The 12,067-nt window shown below is 37.3% G+C and overlaps 1 protein-coding gene across 2 annotated transcripts; it reads right to left on the reverse strand.

The window, feature by feature from the left end:
• Positions 1-376: 376 nt before the first annotated feature.
• pla2g7 (phospholipase A2, group VII (platelet-activating factor acetylhydrolase, plasma)) lies at positions 377-8,656 on the reverse strand. Of its 2 annotated transcripts, XM_036550071.1 has the most exons (12): positions 8,543-8,620; positions 7,608-7,664; positions 7,028-7,152; positions 6,624-6,774; positions 5,727-5,820; positions 5,499-5,567; positions 4,350-4,524; positions 4,073-4,186; positions 3,340-3,431; positions 2,944-3,114; positions 2,338-2,486; positions 377-1,667 (listed from the first exon to the last, which is right to left on the reverse strand). In XM_036550071.1, the coding sequence occupies exons 3-12, from the start codon at positions 7,121-7,123 to the stop codon at positions 1,567-1,569; spliced, it is 1,212 nt and encodes a 403-aa protein (XP_036405964.1). In that variant the 5' UTR covers positions 7,124-7,152; positions 7,608-7,664; positions 8,543-8,620; the 3' UTR covers positions 377-1,566. The 2 variants fall into 2 exon arrangements, with proteins under 2 accessions (XP_036405964.1, XP_036405963.1); XM_036550070.1 differs by lacking the exon at positions 7,608-7,664 and having other exon boundaries at positions 8,543-8,656.
• Positions 8,657-12,067: the final 3,411 nt, after the last annotated feature.

The raw sequence follows: 12,067 nt of genomic DNA on the forward strand, positions 1-12,067 counted from the left end.
TTGCATTTTTAAAATAACAAATGTTGAAACGCTTCTCAGAACCCAGAAAAAAATACAAATAGGGACCACAGTATAAAAATGTTACTGAAGTGATTAGTCTCATGAAATTGGTGTCATTTTCTGTTCAGTGTGTGGTTGCAATAAATATGGTGAACTTGAGAATGCAGTTGTCTGTGTGCGTATGTGTGTGTGTGTTGGTACCAATGTATGTGCTTCCTTCTAACAGTGCTCAAGAAATTCACTACAAAATGCATTGTCAATCCAGTTGATCTTTTATTTCATTTTAAAAAATTACATTTCACAAGGGATAAAGTCGTTATAGTACCCTTATAGTGAACTGGAAAAACATTTTAACACTTTCATTTTAAGACAGGGTTTTCACATACCTATTAGAGGGTGTGCATTTTTGTGCACTTAGCTGAAACCAAATTTGTATGTTTAAAAAATGACTACAGTAAGTGACAGTAGCTTAAAGTTGCTTTGACAGCAAAAATGCACCATTCTTATATTACTTTGATTTGAATACATAATTTCACAGCTGGGCTGAAAGGCTCAATTCATGCAAATATGTGCATGCATTTGAATATAATGTAGTGTAATACAAAATGCATCTGACACAACAGTTTTGTTGATCCTATGATCTACAGGGCTTTAAGGCACATCTCAGTTGGAGTTTGATTATGGATGATTATGTAATGTATAACTTGTCAAACATTTAACAAGAAGTGAACGGAAATACTGATCCTACATAAACTGAGCTGTCAGGCATGAATTTGCTTTCATTTTGCAATGATGTTTCCCTTGTTTCCCAGTTCTCATATTTCCAATCAACAGACAATTCCCCTGTATACCATTGTAACGAAGGGCGAGCAAATTTCAGCTGGTGTATTATCTGGAGTAACTGCAGACTAGCAAACATGTTTTGCGCGCACACATTTTGAGGTCAAATATGCAGGTACCATGTCATACAAGAGTATTCAAAAAAAATGAATTTGACCGGATGTATTGACATTGATGGTAATGGGGGAGGGAAAAGATATTCTCAGAATGATTTTGTAATGTTGTTGGGTATGTATTTGAAAAGTTTTAGTAGTTCAAAACAAGTGTGAATCATCGACAATCTTTGTCTTGCATCACAGTGCTGCATCAGTGTCTTGGTTAACACACCCTTATGCAAATATTGCACAATTTAAAGTTAAGTGCAACTCCTTTCTCACAGAAATGAAAGATGGGAAAAAATTCCCCTTTGAAAATGGATGGTGAGGTATAATGATTATTGTGATACAGGATACAAGTAGGCTAATTTGTAAAAGTGACAATTCATAACTCAGTGCATATACTTTTTCAAACGATTCAATTTTTTTTTACTGGCCCGTTTTTGGTGTTGGTCAGAATGGTTCAATCCTCTTGTCTCCCCACATAACAGCAGGACATAACCGCATTGATGAGAAAAGCTCACAAAACAGGTTGGAGCATAGCAAATAAGCCAATATTGTAGAAAATGTAAAATGGAATAGGTCTGCTGCATTTGGTCTCCTCCACAACAGGCCACGTGTATCATGTGTGTTACATTGGAGACTCAAGCAGATTAACGTTTGTGCCTGGAATAAGATTTTCATCCTTCCCATCAAGTAGATGATCCCACTGACAGAAATTCTTTTCGAGCACTGTAAAACAAAAGGTATTATATTTTTATATTTTAAACAACAAGAAAGGAAAACAGAATGTTCAGCCCCCAGGTACAGAAAGAAATGTGCAAAGTATTGCAACCATAATGTAATAACTAATAACTTTAAAAATAATAACTTTAACCATATATACCATTTGCAGATGGTATTTATGGTTAAATGGCATTTGCAGATGGTACCTGTGGATTGTCATACCAGAGGCCATTACCATTCCAACAACTATAAATTTTGACAAACATCTAAAGGAGATTAAAATCTGCATCTTGAACATTAACATCTGGCTTTGAGTGTAATTATGAGATCTAGTTCACTCTCCACTAGTGTCTGTGGGAAACCACATAACATAAAATGGGATTTGGAGAAAATGCATTGAGAAGGTTTACAACTAATACAGCGTTTGTTCAAAGCCAGCTTTCAAGAAGAGCAGATGTGTCAGGATGAAGTCAGTCCCATTTCACTTGGAGTGACCCTGTAACTTTTGATGGGGGTCATACAAGTAAAAAACATTCAAAGCATGTAGTGAACGAGAAACTGAAGTTACAAGATTACAGTTGTCCTTATTACCTCCTATGGTCATCATGCTAGTGTTTTAAACATTATACTATGCCATTTTCTTAGTATGGTTGATTTTTAATTTTACAGTACTTACATAGGTGTCTCTGAAGAAAGGCTAATGATGCTTTATTGCAAAGATCCAGGGCTACCTGGGGGTCTATCTCCCCCTTCAGCTTCAAGATCTTCCCTATCCAGTGACATGTGAGGAAAGTGAAGTCTGGGAAGCTCTGGTGCACTGTTCCCCTTCAGGAAGAAATTCATCAGTGAGTAATAAAACAAGATGGGCATGCCTCAAAATTCTAGTTACATGAAATAATTCCATGCTCACCTTTCCAAATATGAAATGCCAAACAAAACAACTTTGTGAATTAAATATGCTTAAAGCAGAGCACACAGTAACCTGTTCAGGTACAAAAACAACTGCACGTAACAGGTATACACCTATAAAAACAACTGCAAATATAATGTTTGTGTGTACTTCATTTGTTTTTACAAATGTGTGCTACTGCTCTGTATTTCATAAGTGGAATATGTCCAATAGCCTCTACAATGTGTATGTTCATGTATTTTTTAATTTATCATGAACAGATTGACATTCAATGTCCATATCCATTTCAAATGTAAACAGCGTTCATATTTTAAATCGTACACGTCCTTTTACAGCTGACAGGACAGCACACTGCTCTCTGTGTGCCCTTACTTGATAGTGATCATCTTCCTTGGGATGATGGCGGAGTCTAGCTTCTTCATGCGGATGATGTTGCCCGCCCACTGGAATTTCTCCGAGTTGATGAACAGGATTGGCTGTTTCACTCTCGGGAAGATCTCCTCATCCAGCGGAAACATCCAGGAATCCAAAGCAATGCCACATCTGTAAAGGAAAAAATCTGTATTTGTACAATGCTATCCACAGTCACAAAAACCAGGCAAGAAATAACTTTTTCAGGTTATTAAATGTAGAAGTCTTTTGTGCATAGAAAACCTAAATGAAGCACTATGTAAAAAAAAAATGTTTTATTTTATAAAAATTATAACTGTAGAAGTTGTATGTATACACAAATATATATATATATATATATATATATATAAAGCATACTTGAATCGGAGTTCCTTGCAAAGAGATTCGATCACTGTAGCACCTCCAAAAGAATGGCCCATTATTGCTATTCTACACATGTCCATAGAATTCTAGAACAGAACACAGAGACAAGGTTCCAGCCTTACTTCCCAGTTTCACAGCCCAATGAAAACAGCACTTTTCAGTAACGATTAACAACAAAAAAAAAACAGGCAAGAATTAGAATTAGTTGGAGATAATTTTAACCAAAAACATTTCTGATAAACTGAATATCAGAGGCTATGGATTTAAAGATTATCATGATGCACGCAAGGCATATAAACATGAATCTCAAGTATGTCTTTGTAATGGAAAGCACTAATACCAAGGAAGAATGTATCACATTTCTAAACAAAGTTAAAAGTAGTGTGGATGAACGGTCACATGTAATGGTAACACCAATGACCATGGTAGCCTGGGTACTGAAACTGATTTAAATAGCTAAATACTCCCTTTTTTAACAAGATAACAATCCATCCCCTCAATATCCAACTAAATTCAGTGTTGGAGATAAAGACTATTGCCACCTTATTACAGATTTAAACTCAAATTCACATGTTTTTTTTTTTTTTACCAAAACTGTACCATTCACTGGGATAATCTACACAATTACATGCAGCTTGTGTCATTCAAGGATACAGATCATATAATGTATTAATCTATACATTTTAATTTTGTGTTGCAAGGAATGCGTTATTTTTATCATTGTTACCTCCAGCGTAGTCCAGTCAAACTGCGACTGTAGCACATTGGTGACTGAGCACCCTGTGTTGATCTCAGCGAGAATATCCAAAGCTCTTATGCACTCATCTGCTCTCTGTTTTACCTGTAGATTGAAACACAGATTTGTAATATGTACATTTTGCAGAAACACAAAGAGGTAAGGGAATAAAAAATAATAAAAGGGATTCTGCAAATGGTGTAAAATAAAATTTTACACCTAGTTGCACCCACAAAAATGATGGAAACTTTCAGCTAGCCTCCCTTACCTGTTTGCTTCGAAGGGGAAATTCATTCTCCCCTGGTTTCAGAACTCGATAGTACATCCAGACTTCTTCAAGATTGTCTTGGCCATGGGAAGAGTTCTTGGAAGCATCCTGCTGTTCTTCTTCCTCTGGAACAGACTTCTCTTGATAATAAAACGTTGCAGAAGCAGATTCATCCCTAAATGAAGCCAAAGAATATGGTTTCAGATTAACCTGAAAATGTAAAACTTGAACAGAGAAACAGAGAATGGTGTCACTTTTACAAAGTCTACCATGTTATACTTTCATAAAATTAGAATAGTCTAACAGAAGGAAAACCATCTGAATTAAAATTAGGTCTCTTTTTAAATGTAAAACAGTATTGCAGACAAGTGCATAGCATACATTTATTCACATAATATATAACCAGTCTGTCATTTGTTCATTTTTTACAGGGGGGATGGCAGATGCACACACAGCACCCTTTCTGCTACTAACTAGGGGATGGAGAGGGGGGATGACCGGTTAACAAGGGGGATGCATTTTGGTCATTTTGCTAACAAGGGGGATAGCATCCCCCCTCATATCGCCTACTGTATATAACAATATTTCTGTGTCACTTTTATTTCCTGTAGATGATGTATTAACCAATTTAGAGTCTGCTATTGAAGTTGCACATTTCTAAATGAAAATCTGATGATTTTGAGGCCATTGTATACCAAGTTTTTTGTTAGAAAACCACTGAAATGACATGCCATAAGTCTAATGTGTGTAAACATGTGTCGCTTTGTGTCATACATGTTCATTGAAGCCCCTTCTGAACCCTATGACATGACGAGTTCAGCAGAAATGAACACTCTCTTGTGCTGTAACTGCATAGAATCGGTTAAGTACACACCCCTCACGTCACATTGCAGTCCAGCCTTTATGTTATCCATATAGTCCCAGCCGTCTATACTGATAAAAATGTGATGACCTAGTTTGTACTATTGTCAACAGACCCCCTCACAGACTTACTGAGGTAAACAGCACTGTGATTGTCGAGGGGACAGTGCATTTAGAGGTGTCCTTTACCATTGTTCAGCGAGGTAAATTAACTGATTCAACTTTAATCCCTGCCCGTGAACAACTCCTAAGCTTTGTTTAATGACACAGAATTGTTTGAGATTTTACCTGTGTTCCACCGATGCAACAAGGAACCCCTGTGATGCAATTTCGGTGCAGATAGCTGAATATAAAGTTCTAATAGAGAGAAGGAAAAAACATTTTTCAGGGAAAAAATGGCTACGCCTCAGATGTTTTAACCAAATGATTAAACACATGCAAGTTTACTGAAAGGGACGGACCATTAAATTTAACCATTGTTTGTGCTGTGATTCTGAATTTTTGAGTAAGACATACCTGAATGCTCCCAATCCATGAGAGAAGATAATTAAGGGATATTTCCCATCAGGCTTAAATGATGCATCCATGGAAGCAGGTATTCTGAATGATCCTGGCAGTAAAAGGATAAAGAGTTAAGAAAAAAAACCATGGTAATACAGTGAACTCCACTTATAAGAATTTCAGATTTATTAGTGAATGGATAAAATCAACTATTAACTCTTGAACATTCTTAAGTTTTTCACCCTTCTTCCAGTCTCTTCAAACATGCAACAAAACCTACTTGAACATACAGTATTATTACATAATCATTTAAATAAAATAAAAAAAGGCTCATGCTAATTACTTTGGTGTCCCAATATGAATCATCAGTGTTATATAGGATACAATGCCGTGGTACATTCAATGTCCCTAACTTCTTGCAAACATAAAGTACTAATTTTTCAAATGTTAATAATTTTTTGTCTACATGACAACTGATAAATATGTTGGCTGCAATGCTATGGCAGTAACTGTTTGCTCACAGACTTGTGAAGTGTGACAAAGCACCGCTTCAACAGGGGCCTGGTTGTTTCACATTTATATTTCATCTTCTTTGTTCTCTGATGTTTTCCCTGTTTTACAATACTGAGCAGAGTGGAACTTTTTAGCTGCATCACAGCTGGGTTTATCATAATGACTCAAGAAGTAATGGTTTTTTTTTTCTTCCATCAGCAGAAAGCATCTTTCTGTGTTGAGTCATGTAATGCCTAGGCCTTTAGCCAAACTGCACAAACCTTTCCTCCACTCCACTCTAACCTCATGCCAAGGAAATATACATTTACTAGTTTAGACTGGTTACAACCCTCAATTTCCCTGTAGTGTGAAGGGGGAACATGCACAATAACTAAATGAAGAATGAAAGATGTGTTTTACCATATAGATAGCTGAAAATCTTTTCAGACACAGTCCTGTTAATTTTCATGAAGTCTGCAAGGCCATTGAAGTATTCTTTGCTTGGTACCCAACATGGTTTTTCAGAACCCGTTGATTCCACGCATGGGTAGTAAAGCCTGAAGAATGAACCCTGAAATTAGGAGTAACACATAGTAATGAGAATAATCAGAATAACTCAAATGCCAAATGTATGATAATAATGAATCTGTCAACTTGTGTCATGAAACGAGCAGAATTGTGGGTGAGGGTACACTACCAGCAGTAGGAGGACACTGACTTTACAGCCTTAAAAAGCTGAAGGCTTACCTTCAGTGAGCATTACACCCTTAAGGACAAACAAAATGTTGTTCTCTTGCCTCTCAAAAAATACTTTATTTACTCACATTGATTGTGTGGTCCACCATGAGGTCTGCACATCCCACCTTATGGGGACCTTTTCCAGGGGGGATTTCCAAAGTGTTACTGCAGCTGTTTCCCATGATCACTCGATGCAACTTGTTCTTGAGATCTGTCAAATGATCACAAACAAGTAAATCACATTTTGTGTAATGCATACAATCACCATAAAACTATAGCTTTGGAGTATTTAAAAAGTAAATTATTTTTGGAATTTGGTATTTCCAACCCAAATTATTCCCACTCATCACAATCTCATTGTTTATAAATATGTTTTGTAGACAGATATTTGAATTGTTGCTGATGCATTTTGATGTTCTATGTTTCACAGAATTTAATTAGGATTTTATAACGTAGTATGTTTACAGTCGAGGTTCCACACAAAATCAAATGAGAAACATTTGTCTACTTGGAAACATTCTCTATATTGACAAACGTGAAACTGACCAATGGCACTTAACAATCTAGACACCAGGTCTGGTAAAAGTGAAACAAAGGTAACAGGTTCTCCACCGAAAAATCTCACAAAACCTTCGAACAGTTAATAAGGAATATGTTCTGACATACCTCAAACAGAAGAGATTAATCCAGAATAGCAGCACGCCCTCAAAGAATTGACGTCACCTGAAGGTAAATCGTAAATGCTAACAGAAGTGTTCGCTAGAACTGCTCATTTTAAGAAGGGACTCTTAGTTACATGTAATGCCATTCCATTCCGCGTGGCTCAGAGACAATCATCTTACCTGAACTATAGAGTGGATGTTTCTTACATTCTAACCGTATGGAATAACATTTTCAGGTTAAAGAAAACATGTTCACAGAAAGGAGAAAACAGGAAGTTAAGTTCACGTGGAGGAAAACAGTCCCTCTATGAAAATGTTGCAATCTATAGATAATTTAGAATACTTCTTAAGAGCCGTTTGTTAAGCACCCTCAAAACAGGCAAATCAGGTTCATATAAGGACATGTCCTTTGCGATACATGTCTAACCTGCTGCTCCCCCAGACCTGTGATAAACGGCTCACCTCCCCCACAAGTCAAGTGATCTTTCGGGCAACCGCAAATATAAGTAGTTAGCTCTCTAGATTCCCTCATGACACCTTGACCACTAGGCAAGTGTCCATCCTGCCCACGACGTTACACTGAAGCGAGAAAGTTTTTATATGACTTGTCGGCCACGTCGAAGCGGCACGAGGCTTGCAGCATACCAGACGTGTCACTGTAAGCACATGACAGCTGATCGATCGTGGTAATATTAGTAGCTCGCTAAGGTCACTGATAGCTTCACCTGACTCATGTGGAAAAGGAAAAACGCAATCTAGCTAAGTTTGGTCCTGTCCCACTTCGTTACCGGCCTGGGAAGAGTTTTCTTAAAAGCGGCTAGCGAGCTAATTGCTAATAAGACTGCTAAAATTAAATGAATTCTGCCACGTTGATTAAAAAAGCTGGCTAGCGAACTAGCTTCTGTTAGGCTGATGTTGTTAGAGCTAACCATAGCCTACCTGTTGTCGCTCTCGACTGGTATATTTTCTCGACCACCGTCACTAGATGTTTAAATCCACCATGGGGCAACATCGACCTTATGTACCGAACGAAAAACAGAAACTAACTAAGCTAGCTAGTTGTTCCTGTCGGGAGTGGCCTAAATTGTGCTTCCTATTTTGATCCGCTCTGCAGCTCTCCTTAGGGAGTGAGGGTACAACGGGGTTGGCACTGTAAAATTGTTATTTTTTCCAGACAGCTAGCAAAAAGTGCTAACAGGTCTGTAGCTTGATTAACTACCTGATAAAAATGAAAGATAACCTCGTCCGCGTTTGTTGAGATTGCAAATTATAATTCCCGGTTATGATAAAAAACAAATCGCTGTTTTCATGCGATTTATGGTGAAAGAAAGAAAAAACCTGCACACACAATGTAATAATTGTAATATTTAATCCAATACCATACTACAATCCACTACATGCCATACTTGCATCATTCGAATGCAGACTTTATGACGTGTCGATAATCTTGCTGTTTACCTGCATTATAGATAGCACAGCTAACCTAGCCTGTAACACTCGCAATAGCATATTGGGCATTCGTAAACATAGACAAAAACAAACCCGCAGAGAAGACAGCAAAACTAACAGTCGAAATTGAATTTCTCCGGAATTAAAACACCTGCCACTGCCACCACGTCCACTAACGTCAACATGCTTTTCATTTACACATTGAATAACGCATCTTCTGTCAAATAGCTGAATCCATTTTTTCTCTAAAGTCCATGTGCTGACGTTGGGGACAGGCAACTCCAACTGGTGAATCTGGTGAACTAATTTCAACAGTCATACTGTCAAATAAATATCACAGAATTAAAAGATAACTACTCCATCTTCCAAAAGCAGAAGGAGGCTTAAACCTTCCCAGCTTGGAACTGTATCAATAGGCTTTCTACCTTTATAGGCTAAAACAGACAGAGAAATTCCTCAAATCTAAATCCTCAATATAAAAAAAGTCTCCTTACAGCTTTTTGTCAAATAATACAAGCATGTATTATATTCTAGTATAAACAATACGATCCGAAATTTGAAGAGCATGAAAAACCCATAACAATTCCTGCCAAATTGTGTAGAAGTTGTTCCTGGCCGCTAGAGGACAGTGTGAGCAAGTTGAGTCATGGCTTGCTGCAACTGGCTGGAAGCGCAGTATTACCTTTTTCAGAATTGATTGTAAAAACTTCGATTAAGAATTGCGTTCATGTCTGCAAATTTATAGTCTTGCCAATCATATGTGTTAAGAACTACTGATAAGTAAAATGAAATGGAGAGTGCCCGATTAAACAAGATGAGTGGCCGCCATTTAATAAGTATAGACTTTATTTTATTGATGTTTGCTTGTAAAAATGCTGCCCTATTAGAAAACTAGTAAGTTATTGGACTATATAGGATATATAGTAGAATAATAAGATTACATTCTCTTTATATATTATGTATGTATGTATTTCTCCAAAGATATTTAATATAATAATGCACAGCTCATGCTAAATAAAATCTCAGATAAAGGTTAATCTTATATTATTCTTATTATCATTCTATGATTTTGAAAAACAGTGACAAAGCTCTGTACCAAAAACAGAGGGTAGCCTATGGAAGTAAGCTATACTCTAATTTAAATAGCTGTTCTGCATTGATCCAAACAATGCTGTACATTGGCTGGTACTAGTTAAATTGGCATGACTGTGTGTGTAGTGTTTTTATTTACCTTTTAAGTATAGAAGGAATAGTATGAGTCTGGCAGATGGGTATATGTGTTTGTAAGGTGTAACATATAGTACAGTATTCCATTGTATCCTGCTAACTTGCAAGCTCAGACACAATTAATGAGCAGTCTTTATCAGTGTCTGTAGCATATTTTGGTGTTCAGTGATATTTCAAGATCGGGATGAAAAGACAAATCCTGATTAGAGGCTGCTGTGTAGGTGTAAGAAATCACACCTTTTATTTGGATTCTAGTAAGCAAAAGCAGCTGTTTGCAGCCCAAAAAGATCTTCTTAAACAATTGGCATGAGGGATCTTTTGAGCAAAAGTCACAGTACAAAAGCACAAGCACAAAAGGGCAGTGTTTTTTGTGGCTTGACAACAGTAGTAGCTTAAGAGAACCATTTCAATGTGATTGTAACAGGTGCCACAACTTGAAACCTACACAGTTCATTGTGTTCTAAGCGACAAAAAATGTGACCCTTTAGACCTATGACTGTTTCCACTATAGTTCATTGGGAATCCCAGTGAAATCAAAGTTGTAAATTGTTATCCAATTAGCTGTCTCTGCCAAAGATTACTGGCATATGTTGGTTATGTGTTTAATTGCATGTATAACTGTGTAAAGTGTCTGGGTGATGGTTTGATAATAAGGATCCCTGTTTACTCCATTAATAATGTTATTCCTAACTGAGCAAATGGTTGTTAATTCCACTGCAAACCAGTTCATTGTAATTGTTTAATTGCCATTGTCTGTGATTTGAATTGTGCCCCAAAACACCAGCCATCACACTGCCACATTCCATACACTTGGCCAGTACTATTCCCATAATTTAAAAAGAATGTCATTTATAAATCATACTACAGAAGCAGGCCTTCTCCTAAGTACTTGTATTTGTAAATCAATGACAACGGGCACATTCAGAAATCAAGTAAAACCCTTAATTTTGACAAGTTGTTACTTCTGTAGTGAGAGGGGGCTTGGAGATGACCATCTTAAAAATTGGAATTTTTGACTATGTTGGGTAAATTATGTAGACTAGCTACATGACATAATATTGTCAATATTCAGCCTTTAGGCTCAGTATACCCTAAACCAGCGTTTCCCAAACCTCTCCTGGAGGACCACTTGCCCTGCATGTTTTAGATCTCTCCCTGCTCCAACACAGCTGATTTAAATGTTCAGTTTGTTATTATGCAGCTTCGGAAGTTCACAATGAGTTGATCATTTGAATCAGCTGTGTTGGAGCAGGGAGAGATCTAAAACATGCAGGACAAATTGTCCTCCAGTAGCGGTTTGGGAAACGCTGCCATCTCCTGACCTTGGTTCTCCCTGCACCACTGGGAACTTGATGCTCTAGCGGTGCCCAGCGGTATTAGATAGAGGACTTAACGTTACCATTTAAAATGGGAAAACAAATGGTGCTTTCGTTGATCAAATGCTTCAAGAGCGGTCAGACTAAAGTTGTTCCCAATTTCGTAGTTTTTTTAATGATAAACAATATTAAATTTTCATATAATTAAGATCTTGAAATGAAAGTGGACATCCTTAGAAACAGGTCAGCTGGGTGCACACACAACCTTAAGAGGGACTGCTCCCTTAGTCATCATTATAACATTAGATTTTTTCGTGTTTCCCTGAGCTAACAACTACAGTTTAAAAGCAATGAATAAAATAAAAGCCACCTGAGACCATTTCGGGAGTGGCTTTCTTCCGTCCACTCTGCTCTTCCAAACAACGCTCTTCACAATTCAGCTCGTTTCACTTTTGCGCCACAAGGTGGCGAT

Source organism: Megalops cyprinoides, chromosome 17 (genome assembly GCF_013368585.1).
Source record: "Megalops cyprinoides isolate fMegCyp1 chromosome 17, fMegCyp1.pri, whole genome shotgun sequence".
Lineage (NCBI taxonomy): Eukaryota > Metazoa > Chordata > Actinopteri > Elopiformes > Megalopidae > Megalops > Megalops cyprinoides.

Excerpts from the sequence above, each read along its gene's own strand:
- pla2g7 (XM_036550070.1), bottom strand. The coding sequence starts at position 8,615 with ATGTTGCCCCATGGTGGATTTAAACATCTAGTGACGGTGGTCGAGAAA. Across the intron at positions 2,487-2,943 it reads AGGAAGATGATCACTATCAA|GGGAACAGTGCACCAGAGCT; the intron begins GTAAGGGCACAC and ends TTCTTCCTGAAG. Across the intron at positions 1,668-2,337 it reads CTTTCTTCAGAGACACCTAT|TGCTCGAAAAGAATTTCTGT; the intron begins GTAAGTACTGTA and ends TTTGTTTTACAG.